This window comes from Oenanthe melanoleuca, chromosome 6, assembly GCF_029582105.1.
Source record: "Oenanthe melanoleuca isolate GR-GAL-2019-014 chromosome 6, OMel1.0, whole genome shotgun sequence".
Taxonomy (NCBI): domain Eukaryota; kingdom Metazoa; phylum Chordata; class Aves; order Passeriformes; family Muscicapidae; genus Oenanthe; species Oenanthe melanoleuca.
The window spans coordinates 6842949-6857366 of record NC_079340.1 but is presented as its reverse complement, the minus strand read 5'-3'; the positions used below and the strand labels follow the sequence as shown (position 1 = coordinate 6857366).

Here is a 14418-nt window from a genome sequence, read left to right as displayed (position 1 = left end):
TCTGGCAATGAAATGCTGACATATTTATCCAACCCTTTTCAAACTGGTGTCTCATAAAACTATTTATCTGAAGGCTCATTTGAAGTGAAAGTACACACAATGTATATTGTAATGTGCTGATGCTTCACTATACATTTGATTTGCTAAAACAAACACCTTTATAACATACACAGCAAAATCACATCTTCCATTTCAGCTGAACCAAATACAGCCCTGGTGGTTTCCCAGAGACAGGTGTTATACTGTAATTTTTCTCATCTTATGATTAAGTGGTTGAAGACAAGTGTGATAAAAATTATAAATAATTTATACTTTGCATCAATCTTTCCCACAGTGTTTCAGCCCCGATCTATTTCGTTTTCCAGCAGTTCTCTCTCTTTCCATAAAGGTTTTTATAGTTGCAATGTAATTTACTGAATGATAAACTCTCTACCTGCTATATCATGAATTTTCTCCACTAGCATATGTGATTTGTACAGATGCTATTAAATGTCTCCAATCAGCACGAAGTCCGTGAAGTCCATCAAGATTAATTCCAGCTCATCATTTTTTTTGCAAATTATATTTTTGTGAGAGCAATTTAATATAATTTTCAACTAAAAAGCCCATAGCCAGAAATTAAACATCTTTAAATTATAAAGCAAACACATTTTTATGAACCCTTCCATTTTTTTAATGGGATAAACATTTTAAGGTTCTTCTTTCTGTTGCCATTTACAGAAAAACTGAAGCCCTGTGTGGCATGGCAGCTTTCAGAGGAACAGGCTGTGTGCCTGCCAGGAGACCCCATCACAGCCAGGCCAGAGCTTTGTGTGCAGTCCTGGATGTGTGGGACGCTGATAGGCAGTGACAAAGCGGCATCTGGGCCATCACTGCTTCATCAGCCTCATGGAAGGCCTCCAGTAAACCAACAACCTCACAACCATTAATGGTGTTGATCAAGGGAAGCCACTCCTGAGGTGCAGTTGGCAGGGTCTGTTTTCATACCTGGCAGAAACATTGGTGGTGAAGGAGACACAGTCGTTGGAAAATGTCAGTGGAGTGGTGCCCGTGATATCCTCCCACTGCGCAGGTGAGGTGCCTCCTGCACAAACACACACCAGAGAGACCTCCTCTCAAACACTAAGCACACACAGACTGCATAAAGAATATCTCTATCTCCACACACAGAAGGAGAACCTAGACATTAATGTTCTCCAACAGCTGAGATCCCTGTTATATGTGGCACTACATGTCACACAACAAAAAATAATTATGTAAGCAAAGAATATACCTACAAGTCAACAGCAACCCACCACCCCACCTCAATATCAGCTAGGACAGAATTACTTCTGCAAGCTACTTTTACTAGCAAGCATGTTTAAAAACCAAGACTGAAATACTTCATACTGGCTAAATACAGAATAGTATTTAACACATGTTGGGAGAGTTCTTTTACAATGGCATGAGACCAGATATAAAGCTCAGTGAACCAGTGGGAGCCTTGGAAATAACCTCAGCTCACTTTGCTCAGGAGAGCTGATCTGAACCCCAATGGTCCAACACACCAAGGTTCCCCTACTGAAAAGCAGGAGTTGTGAGAGTGAGTACAGAGCTGCTGCCACAGAAACCTTTGCAAAGAGCAGGATTTTCTCTAACCTGTAATGCTACATAGGAGTCGAAGGCTGGGGGTCGTGTCTCCTTTGTACCCGTTGGTTACTCCTTCTCCTGATGGAGGTGGCACAGGAATTGTCATGGTTATTGGCTTATGGAATTTTCTTCTTCTTGGCTCCACAGTGACAATGGGACTGAATGTTGCTTTGTTTCCAAGGATTTTTTTGACAATCTCTTCTGGAACTGGTTGAGCCTGTCAATATAGGGAACATACTTAAACTAGAGCTACAAATTGTTTATAGACATGTAGAATTATTTTCTAAATGATAATTCTACTTTCTTTATAATTTATTCTTCCCCCCAGGAAGCCTTCTCAAGGGTGATTATTAGAGAAATTCATGTTTAGCTCTTATTCAACAACTTACTTCTGATTTCCTAATCACTAAATGGTAGAGCTAAACTATAAATCTCCGAAGGTTCTCTGCACCATTTGCTGAGAGCTTTTCAGAGCATGTGTGGTTTTGTTCTTGATTTACAGTGATTAGTGACATTACATACAATTTCAAAATGCAAAATCAGGCCTATTTTGCACTTGAGAAGTGAGAACTAGACACTGTCTCCTGGAGGTGACAGACAATTCTTACATCTCTGCCAAACACAGATTTGTGCTCTTGAGGAACACTGCACTCCAACTGACCTCTGTACTCAGTGCTTCCTGTGATTATTAGAAAGAAATACTTGTTTGGGTTAAAATCACAAAGAAATCATGAAGTTATAGAAGACTTATAGGCAAACTTCACATTTTCTAGGGTAAAAAGTGACAGACATCGTAATGGGAATTTGCATCCATTTACCCTTTAATTTTTTTAAATTTTTTTTAAACTTTCAAGCCTGTTTCAATCAGGCTGACCTGTGACTTGCTATTATTCAAATTGCAGAGTGCACTGATGTGCAGAGAACATGCAGTTACAATGCAGATCTCAGCAGTCACAACACTGCATACAGAGATGTCATACTTCCTTCACACTGGAGAGCTACAACCACAATGGCAAAACTTCCATTTTATTAAGATTAATCATCTTGAGATGTGAAATATCTTTAACAGAAATGTTTCAGCATGAATTCCAAGTACTGCAATCCAAACCAGCATATCTTTTTCATGAACTCATCAGATATGTCATACTATTAAAGGAATTTTAAATGATAACTAACTAAACTAAAAGATCCCTCCTATTCCAATGGAATATTTCTCCACTTTCCGTGCAGTTTAAGTTATTAAACAAACTTCCACTTTCTGTGCAGTTAACAGTATAAGCTATTTTCTCTTCCCAGATTTCACCCCTAGAAACACCAATGGTGAATGTCCTAAGACACAGCAGATGCACACAGGAGGTTTTTGACCCAGTAACAGCTGGCAAACAGCTGCATGTAATCCCTACCAAACACATTCCCCTGGCAGAGGGCAACCCAGCGACCCCATTCACAAGCTGCTGCTTTGCCACAGGAGATGGGGACTGCACAGTGGCTGCAGTTGCTGGGGCTGTGATGGCTCCAAGTCTTTGTTTTCCTCTCTTTTTATTTTTGGGATGCTAAGCAATAATCATGGAGGTGATCCAAGGGGAGCTGGGCTTTTCCCACAGGGAGGAGGACTGTGTGCCCAGGCACACTCATGCCAACTCAGACCTCAGGTGTGAAAAAGCTCCTTGTCACAATGCACTGCTAAGGAGCTGCAGGCTCCGTAGCTTCCAGTCTCGTGCATCAAGACAAGTGCACTGAGAAATGCTGCACTAAAGCCTCTTTACCTGGAGCCCCACGCGGATTCTCTTGGTCAGAGCCCCCTCAGGGAAGGAGGCCTGGACACGAGGCACCGTGGTGCTGCTCAGCACCCCGCCCTCGGGCCCGATTTGGTTACTCTCCTGCTTGATGCGGGAAACCACTGCGAAGTACTGGGGGAAGTCCTTGGTGACGATCCTGCAGATCCGCTTCTTCTCCAGCTCCTCCACGCTGTCCAGCTCTGGGGGCACAAGACAGGTAAAACGTTCAGGCATCCCTGCCCAGGTTCCTCCCACACTCCTCTGTGAGTGTGGGACTTTGAGTAAGCCTTAAAATGCCTAAGAAAGTTGGGGGGTTTATTATTTATATACCACAGGAGTAAAATAAAAGCCATTCAGTGCTATCAATTCTCAAGCTTTGTTTTTTCTGTGAACTTTTGTATAAATCTTGACAATGAGGGCCAACAGCAATAGATAAAAAGACTTGCTAGGACACCTAAGTAGTTTGGTCTGACAGTCTCTGCAGTAGCAGCTGCCACAGAATGGCAGGTTTGTCACAGCATAGTAGTCCAAGGAGGGTTGAAGGAGACAGTCAAGCTTCCTCCCTCTCTCATTTCTATCTGATTTTTCTATGCATAGCTCCAAATTATTTCCAGCCTCTTCCCCCATATAGTTTTGACATAAAGAAAACCACAGGAGATCAGAGTCCAACAAGAAGAAATTTAACAAGACCAAGTGCCAAGTCCTGCATTTTGGCCACAAAAGCCCCCTGCAATGCTATGGGCTGGGGACAGTGTGGCTGCACAGTGCCCGGGCAGAAGGGGACCTGGGGTACTGGTCAGCAGCCAACTGAACATGAACCAGCAGTGTCCCTGGTGGCCAAGGAGGCCAAGGGCACCTGGCCTGTGTCAGGAACACTGTGGCCAGCTGGACCAGGGAGGTCATTCTTCCCCTGTACTCGGCACTGGTGAGGCCACAGCTTGAGTGCTCTGTCCAGTTGTGGGCCCCCAGTTTAGGAAGGACATTGAGACACTTGAACATGTCCAAAGAGGCTGGTGAGGGGCTTGGAACACAAGCCCTGTGAGGAACAACTGGGGAAGCTGGGCTTGTTTAATCTGGAGAAAAGGATACACAGAGGTGACCTTATCACTCTCTACAACTTCCTGAAAGGTGGTTGTGGTTAGGTGGGGATTGGTCTCCTTTTCCAGGCAGCAATCAACAAAATCAGAAGACACAGTCTCAAGCACACTAGGAGAGATATAGGTTGGATATTAGGAAGAAGTTCTTTACAGAAAGAGTGATAAAACAGTGGAATTGTCTGCCCAGGGAGGTGGTGAAGTCACCATCCCTGGATGTGTTTAAAAAAGACTGGATGTGGCACTGGTGCCACGGTTTAGTTGAGGTGTTACGGTGTGGGTTGGACTCAATGCTCTTGAAGGTCTCTTCCAACCTCATCATTCTGTGAATTCTGTGAATCACAGTCACTTCATGTCAGCTGTGCAATCCAGAGCTTGGCCATGCAAGGCACTTGAGACAGTTATTGCCCAGACTGGCATCCAAAAAATCCTGACCAGACACAGACCTCTCCATGAAACTTGTGGAAGTGACAGAGCTGTCTCCCAGCACTACCAGTGAACCAAGAGCAAGTTTCCTTTCCACATCAGGATTCCAAGCATCTGGTTATCTGCCCCAAAATAACTGCAGTGCATCCCTCAGTTCCTAGAGAACATTAATGTATCCTCAGATACAACTGAAACAGTCAGGTCATCAACCATTACTGCTCTCAGCTACATTTCCAGTTTGTAGGGTCACCAGAGCTCAGAAATGTGCATAGAGTACCCATCCCTACTAATTAGTTAAGCACATGACATAGTTTCCCCTATATATGCACTGGGGAAAACTCTGTTATATAACAAAAATATAACGACTTTTGCAACTATATGTGTTTATATACGTGTGTGTGTATATATATATATATATATATATATATCTGTTTGCACTAGTGTCCCAAATGCATTGGTGGAATCCCTGTGATATAAACACCATACATAAATGGAGATAATTTTGCAACTGTCATTCATTTCTCCTTGAGACTTCTTGCACCTGGTCATTATATCTCTTGTAATAGGATTTCATTGGAGCACTCCACAAATTTCAGCTCTTATTTTCCTCCTTAAAAAAGGAATTTCAAAATAAAGTTTGTTGCTCACAAGATGACATTTTTATCAGATCCAGCAAGAGAAAGCAGGAACATCAGAAATAATACTCAGACAAAAAATACTTGTAAAATACTTTGTGACAGAGACATTTTCCTTCTCTAAACATGTAAGCTCAATTACAGTTGCAAAAGAATTAGAATGCAAATTTGGTAAAATGTCAGTTTTCCATTTTAAAACATTCAGCAGATAGTTTGGATTAATCACACAGTGTTGCTGTGGATCATATGTTCCTATCAGAAGTGGATAATTTCTTATCATAATGTCAGCTTCCATTTACTTTGACTCAGAGATTGATATCTGAAGCCCTCTAATGAATTAGGCACTCTGCCTGCAGCCTCTGGAAGCAAAGGTTTGTGCAGGAGACAAACTGGATTCCTAAACTCTCAGGCAAATCCTAATCATCTCCTGTTTGTTGCTAGAGAAAAAAACCCAAGTAAAATGCTCACAGAGGTGAGGGATAATTACAATTCTCCTGAAGTAGAAAAATAGTGATTTGTACAAGAACATTTCAAAGTCATTTGAACCTGGCAGGCACTCTCCTTCAGAGGAGGAAGATGAGAAGATAAGAGTGACAGAGCAACAGTCAGGCATGGAGAGGAGTTGGACTACATATAGGGGGGTTATGTTTGGATAATACATATGTAAACTTCTATATGAAGTTGCCCTCTAACAGAAGAAAAAAAAAAAAAAAAAAAAAAAAAAAAAGGTGGTGAGCAAACAAACAATCTCTCTCACTGCCCTGAGAAATGCAGTGTTAGCATGACAGAATTAATGAAACAGGGAAAACTAGTCCTGGGAGAGGTCACATTTCCCGAACACACCTCATGCATTTTACAGAGGGAGATATCATCATTACTATCTATTACTATTTTCCTCAGCTGCTGACATTTCATTCCTGGGCAAAGCGTTTCAATGATAAATCTTGAAGCATTTTTTGGTTAGATGGCTGGGTTTTGGAGGGAAGGGGGTTTTAGCAACAAAGAAGTATGCTGTGCACCCCATCATATAGACAGGGATAGTGAAGCATGGAGAGACAAAGCAGAAAGGTTAGTGGCAGAATTGGGAAGGATCTCCCAATGTCACTCTCTCCCAGGCTTGTGCTAACAGCCCAACTCTTACAGCCATTCTGCTTTAGTGAGTCAAGAGAAAGGTATTGTGAATAGGATGTGTGCAGAAGCCTTCTCCTGCCACTTCCACAGGAAAGAGGAGATGGAAATAGGGAAAGGAGAGAGGAGAAGAACGTCACAGCTCCCTACCCTTTGGTGCATGCTGCCACATGAACATTAAGGCTCCAGGACAGGAGAAGAGAAACCCAGCCATGTTCAGAGAGGGCCCTTACACAGGCTGTATCAGGTCAAGGAAAGCAATCACACCAGTTCTCTCTGATGAGAGGCAGCTGTGGATCAAGTTCATCCACATCTAAGACCTTTCTTTTTTTACCTTCAGATAAGGTAACACACAGCAAGAATCTTCTGACTCAAAATAGAGCAAGACAAGTGACAGAACACCTAGCTATTTCATGGGCTTCAATGTGTCTTTGTGTGTATCTGGTTTCCCTTGCCAGGGCCTCAAAAGAATTTTGCTAGCATTGAAAAAGCAAATCTCACCTGTACCAGACCACAGGGTGGGGTGAACACAGGATCCCAGCTCTCCCCATACAGAGATGTGCCCATTAAGGAACTGCTGCACTAAAAGCATGGCATACAGGAAGCAGCTTCCACATGGAGGAAAATACAGGAGAGGGATGGAGGCAGGGAAAGCACATGGCAAGGGGCAAGGAGAAACTGAGGGCAGGAAGATGGTGGTAACCTCCTAGCCTGAGCGTTTCACACACATAACTAGACACTCCCAGTGCCACAGGGATGTTTCACCCTCAAATAAGGCAATGTCCTTTATGTCTATTTTTGTGTAGTCTTTTATCTTCCCATTCACAAAATACAGTTTAACAGCAATGTTTAAAAACTTCTTGGAAATGTGGCAAAATCACTGCAGAGTGATTTATGATTGTATTTTAAACTTCAAGTATGAACAAGATCACACTCTGGTTTGATCTGTCGATTCAGTTATGTAAAATTTCCTGCTTCCCATCTGAAACCACACTGTGCAGCTGCAAGCATACTGCAGCCACAAACATATGCATTTCTTGGCTCACTCACTAGTTTACAAATGACTTTTAAAAGATTAGCTACTCCAATGAGTGCATTTGTGTCCACAATTTGTCCACAGGTACCTCTAAAGGGTGCAGGAATGTTATAAGCTAACAGAAGTTATATATAAAAGAAGCCCATCTGAAAATGTAATGTATTTACCAATTACAAGACAGAGAGCTTCCTCAAAAAAAAGAAATTTAAAAAATATATATTTTGATTCAAGTATAAATAAATGTAATATGGTCAAGAGCTATGAATTGCTGCCCTTGTGTTTGGAGCCACACTTCTCCTACTCCTAAAAATGCCAAATTCCTTGTATTCCCTCAGCCCTGTATTTCCCTAAGTACAGCACTATCCTTAAAATAAAACCTATTTAAGCAGAAACCTGACTGCACCAAAGAAAAACAGGGCTTTTTACATCATGGTTCATTGTTGTCTCATGATAACAGCCCAAAAGTTCTGCTGTTATTTAATCCTGCATTAGCCCCGGAGTGGTTCCTCCTGCTCAGGATTATTTTGGGTCTAAAACGAGGTTTCCCAGCAGATGGAGCTGCTTCCAGTACAGAGGAGGTTTTCAGCAATCCCCACGGAGGGCCAGGAGCCAGGATGTCCTTGCTCTCATCCCTGCTAGCTAAGGGGGAGAGCAAACCAGGATCAACAAAACAAGGAGCAAACAGCACCGTTAAAACCGGCCTATTAAGGACCTGTGAATAAAGGTCTGATTGCCCTCCTTTACTACACCTGTGATCACAGCAGGTTTGTCAGAGAACAGACCAGCTGCTTCTGGCAGAAAATGGGCACTCCTGTAGCACCTTGTGGCACTTAGAGATGATTATGCAGATGAATTTTCTTGCAAAGACAGACTAAATTTCTCTAAATGACTATGTGGCTGCTTTTTATTTAAATTAAAGCTTGCTTCTGCCTCCAGAGTTCATGCCTGGTATAAAACTTCTTCCAAAGTTATGTCTTCTGATATGCAAGATACTCCCCCAGAGCCAGGACTGACTGCGGTATTTTGTAACAAACCAGTAAAAGTTCAGGTGAAAAAAACCCCAACCCACTCAAGTCTACAAATTTGTAATTTTTTGGTCATTATTTGGAAGACCTTTTACACTGAAAAGGTGCCATTTAACTAGAGTAGAATTTGTCAAAACCCTTGCACTATTTTAATGCAGGGTGGGTTTTTATTTTTTATTTTGCTTTCCTAGCTAGAGAAGGATGTTTCTGCAGTATTTTTTCTCATTTTTCTCTCACAAGTGATTGCCTGGATTTGTAAAAGCCACTCCTGAGGTTTGGTTTTTAAGGTGTCAAATATTTTCACTCTAACAGAATAATGTCCATCATACTTTTTGTGATTACTTGGCTGCACTTATATCTCAAACTATAACCTCAAACAGCAGTTCCCCAGAAGGAAAGCCTGAAACCCTCAGTAAGATCAGAAAGTTGTCCTCTTGCTCCACATTGTGAAGTTTTTTATTTTTAGACTCTGAGTACTGAGGCATTCATGCCCACCTCTCTCAAAGTGTTTTTCTTTATTGAGCTCATCTCTGTAAATTGTCAATTTATCCATATGTGAACTCTTCATAAGTGCTGCAAGCTGCAGCACTTCAGGACAATATTTCTTTGCCCAGATTTCCCATCCCCAAATCAAACTAAGCTCAGTTTGAAAAGCATACAAAAGAAATAAGCAAGCTGCTGATCGGTGCTGATTACCTCACCTTGCCAAGGCACCACTACTTCACTCAAATACCAAATCATCACTTCTGATCCCATGCCAGTGTGCAGAGAAGGAGGGGCAGTGGTGAGATTTTTCTTTGTTCAGAGGCTGCAACTACTGCATTCAATCCTGCAGCAACCATAATTCCCCAGGCCATACTATCCTGGACCGTGTCCATCTCTTGCATGTTCCACTGCTTTTAGGTACCCTTCAGTGATGAGGTTTATTCTATTTTTCCAAACCCACTGACAAAACATTTGCAGTGTTTCTGCCCTCCTGTCTGGTTGGTTCTATTATATTTATTTAGAAATAAATAGTTACAATAGATCATCACAAAACAAGCAGATCTTTGCTGTTGCTTTAAGTTTGTACAAGCCCAGGCGCAGTTTAAATACTTCAAAGTGAAGTCTTTCCTGTTGTCCCCATTCCCAGAAGATCAGGAAATCGCTAAGAATGCTGTATTTCAGATGCCCAGGGAGACCCTCACAACAGCACAACTCTCCACGTTCCCAAGGCATGTGTTTTGCTGAGGCTGCCCTCATCAAACAAGGAGAGGCTGAAATCAAAGGCAGAGCTCCCCCACAGACACCTCTCAGAGTGCCATCCACAGCCTCATCATGTCCCTCACATGTTTTTGCTGATAGTTAAAGAACTTTCTTGCAGCTTGTGCTCTATCACACTACAACTTTCTGTAAGTTATCTAGGGAAAATCCTGCAGATAAACCCTTACAGAAAACCAAGTTCACACCACAAATTCTTCCATTCACACTCAGATGCAAAGAACTCAACCAATGATTTATCAGCACAAGTATTGAAAAACGCTTGCTAAGAAAAGAAAGCAGTGGTGCCAAGGAATCACTGCAGCCCCACAGCCTGGCTTTGCCCATGATTTTTCTTCAGGGACCATCTGTGACAGCATCTTCTGATGGATATGTACAGCTGGGTCCCCTCATCTTGAGGGACTCTCACATCAACAGCAATGTTCAAGCAAAACAAGGGAGCCAGATTTCTCAGATGGGCATCAGGAAGGCAGGCTGTGTACTTGTGGGAGGCAGTCTCCAACAATGCCATTTGAAACAAGATGCTCTATGGGGCCGAGCTCTGCATCTGTAGGAAGGCCCCATACAGCTGATATTTACACTTCATCGTTGGCTTGGAATGACCTTACCATGGCCCTGCCTGAGCAGCAGAGACACCTGTACCTCCAGCTGGGAGCTATTCTCAAATTCATGCTGGAAAGCAACTGTGCAAACTCTGCTTAAACTTGGCAAGACTTCAGACCAAAATTCACCACTCGTTTCAGGATGTCTCCAGGCCATTAGAGAACAATTTTTCCTTACACTCTTTCCATCAGTTTAAAATGGAACACACACTGTATTCCCTGAAGTCAGCCATCCCCTGCACTGTTTTATTTGAGTTTGCTTTAGTCAGCCCATGTTAGCAAGCCTTCACAAAGGCAAGGCTAGCTAAAGCTTTGAGAAAATATTTACCTTCGTCCATGCCATTCAGTATTTCAGTTAAGTCTTCGTGTTTGCTGTCATACTGGTGCTCTTTCCATGTTTCACCATTCTCACTTCGGAGCACGATCAGTTCTCTTTCCTTGCCTCGCATTGATCCAAAATGCGGGATTTCCACTATGACAGGGCTAGAGAAAAAGGAATCATGTCATTTTTAACCCTATGTTTCCTCACCGCCCTTAATTTCCTATGGGTCCTTAAGAAAACTACAATCATTTTAAATAGTTAACACAGTTACAGTAAATATGTTTTAAAAATTGCCAAAGCTGCACAATCCTTTATCATTTAAACTATATTAATGGATAAATTGAAAATATTAATATATAGCTTGTTCTTAGTGCAAATCTCTTGAAATATATTCCTCCATGAAAAGAATAGTGACAACTTTTAATAAGGAGAGTTCTCCTTGCTCATTTATCCCAGGGTGTAGGTGATCCAACCTGCCTCCAGCCCACATGGCACTGCTGACTTTTAACTGGCATTAGCGTAGTCAAAGTTCAGATTTGGCTCAGAGAGTTTGAAGGCACAAAGTCAGTTCAGAAGCAGTCTGGCTATCCCAGTGCATGCAACAGCCACTGACTGTAACACGAACCATGCATTTATGTAGATTTTGAACTTCAAACTAAGTCCCAAAGTTTTCAAAGTTTTCCCTGGCTCTCTGTTGATGCAGCTCCTGTGAAATAAGAGACTGTTTTTCTTTAGCTCCACTTTCTGGTTCCCATGCTCAGCATCATAGCTGCAACCTCTGCACGGCAAACATCACTGGGGAATTGTTAGATCCTTTCAGAATGGATTTCTCTGGGCTGAACAACATCATGACCACATTTATATTAGTTACTGTCAAACATTTCAAGGGGAAGCAAAGGGAATGAGAAGGTGGTTAATAATACACCTGTGTCACCAGACAATGTACCTTCAACAGAGGACTGCAAGTGCATTACCAAACAGTTTGTATGAACAACTGACAGAAACCACCATTCACTTCATGTGCCATTCCTCAACAAAACAGACACTGTTGCCAAACACTTCACAGGCAGGATATGCATTTTAAAGTATGCTAAGACAAACCGACTGAAATCACACAGTAAGTGAACATTTATGGATTATGCAGCTTTAAGACATTTAAATAGACAGTATCATTATTTTCCTACAGAGGTTGTAAAGGGGCTTAACTGCTTTGTAACAACTTGGTTAAAAGCAGCGTCACATGATGGGAGAAGTGTGCAGCATTTCTGTGGTTCTGTACATCTGCCAGGTGTTGGGTGCATTAACCAATCCATCACTTGAGCATGAAATCACAACAGCCATCATGGGGAAGAACAAACTAGCTTGAAGCCCAGCTTGAACATTAAATTCCCAGGGAGAAGAGTTAGTCTTTTTTTCCCCATAAAAATGATAAAAAGAGTTTAATTAATATATATTTTAGATGCTTTTAGGAACACCCAGTCTATTTTTCAAGTCACAAGTCCTTTAACAAAAAACCAGGAATGTAGCTGCTCTCTCCCATTGTGCACAGCAAGAAAATATAAAAAATTCAATTACATTGCTTAAGATATTTACACTCTAGCTCAAAAAGAGCACAAGCTGAAAACTAACACTGTAGTACAATCTTTGCAGGCTAATATTTCAGATACTGTCTCTGTAAATATTTAGAAACTACACAATTTTGTGCATGACATTTAACGAGAATACTCAGTGAGAAGGTATTGAACAGGTTTGGAACACCAAACACTCACCAATATTTTGAAAACCTAACGCAATAAATTTCACAATACGGTTTGAAAACAACAGTCAAAAACATACGGAAACATGTTTAGACTATACTCTGCAGTCCCTTTGGGTAGCATACTTGGCTTTGTAAATTTATTTTAACAAGATGCCCCTTGCAGGTTGAAAAGATTAGTATTTCTCCAATCTTGCTGAATCAATTCATTCACTTGATAACATTTTTTTCAGAATAATCTTTCATAAATAATGGACTTTATGTGATCACATTTTACAAATGCTCTTCCCAAAAGAGTCTCACCTGAGGCCTGTAAATACCTTCTCTACCACAGGGTTGAACTTAAAGGACTGCCACTGTGTATTAAAATGTATTTAATGCAGTAGAAACACTTCAAATTTAAAAAATTACAAAAGCACAGAAGTTATGAAAGCAGAATGCTGGCAGTGAATTTTACATGCCTATAAGCACAGGGTAGTAGCAGAGCTATATTAAATCAAGCCACTATGATTTTCTTTCAGTGACATAAATCAACTGAAAGTTTTAGGAAACTTAAAAAAAATAATGGGAATAACAAAAAATTGGAAACAAAAGAAAAACTGTAGACATTCTGTATCTTTTCCGTACATATCCTACCCAATAAATTTTGTTCCTTGTGGACCAAGCTGCAGGATTCGGCTAACCATGCTCTCACCCTCATTTAGAGGGGGAGGACTTTTAGGAAGGTGCAGTTTACTGAATAACATCCATGCAGCAGGAAGAGAAACGAGAAGGGGAAATTAGGAACAAGCTGTCATTCCCAACAGAATCAGCAGTTTACACCAGGGTGCCACTCACGGTAATGAACAAAATTTATAATTAGGGAAAAAAGGCCACATCATAGTGGATTGTTTCCCCTATTTTAAGCTTTAAAAATAGTCAGTTCCTAGCACTAGTACAACTTGTACCACCACTCTACAGTAGGTGCTCCACCGTCACTCCAAGTGGTTTTGTCTCCAAGATGGTGACAAGCAGCTCCCAGCAACTCCAGAGGGAGCCGTGCACGTTGGGAACAGAGCTCAGTATCTGAGTCCCTGTGGGTGTCTGTAGGACAATTCTTTGTAGTAGTGCTGTTTCTCTAAATACTCTACAAGCAAGAGGGTCAAAACCTGCTCTGGGCTTTTAGTGTGTGACTCCTCCTGACTTCTGAGGCAAGGTTGCATGATTAGATGGGGGTGGGACCTGGCCTTCCCATGGCTTTCCTTACCTTCATCTCATCAAAGAGGCAAAACTCTCCTTAAAATGCAAGGGTTCTTTCCAGAAGGAATGCAGATTGGCATTTTTTAACGTTTTAAGTTAAGTAGCTTCTGTTACGTGCTCAGATGAAGTATAGTCAATGTTTAACTACTTAGAGATCCACAGCATAAAGGGAATGAAAGGTGCGACATGAGCATAAACAACCAAACTCTCAGCACAACTCACCCTAAAAACTGTGCCCCTGCTGGCCCCATTTCTACAAGTCGACTTGCCAATCCTTCTCCTTCAACCATGGGTGGTGGGCTGGCCAGCTTGTGCCTCTTTACCAGGCGGCAGGTGATGCGGGTGGGCGCCGTGCACTTCCGTGGCGGGATGATTATCCTCATGCCATGGTGCCGACTGCCCCTCATCGAACCCCCCCGTGCATCCACCATAAAACTAACCAGGAAACTGCACAGAAAAGAAAATGCATCAATGAAAGTCATCACGAA

General features: G+C 41.8%; 1 protein-coding gene across 3 annotated transcripts in view; it reads right to left on the bottom strand.

The window, feature by feature from the left end:
* The window catches only part of ANK3 (ankyrin 3), a 308301-nt gene that overhangs the window by 41717 nt on the left and 252166 nt on the right, over positions 1 to 14418 (bottom strand). For all 3 annotated transcript variants that reach the window (XM_056494940.1, XM_056494941.1, XM_056494942.1), the window contains 5 exons: positions 14153 to 14377; positions 10942 to 11096; positions 3396 to 3607; positions 1639 to 1846; positions 988 to 1084 (listed from right to left, as the gene is read on the bottom strand). In XM_056494940.1, the coding sequence (XP_056350915.1) occupies positions 988 to 1084; positions 1639 to 1846; positions 3396 to 3607; positions 10942 to 11096; positions 14153 to 14377 (897 nt within the window). The remainder of the gene's footprint in view (positions 1 to 987; positions 1085 to 1638; positions 1847 to 3395; positions 3608 to 10941; positions 11097 to 14152; positions 14378 to 14418) is intronic.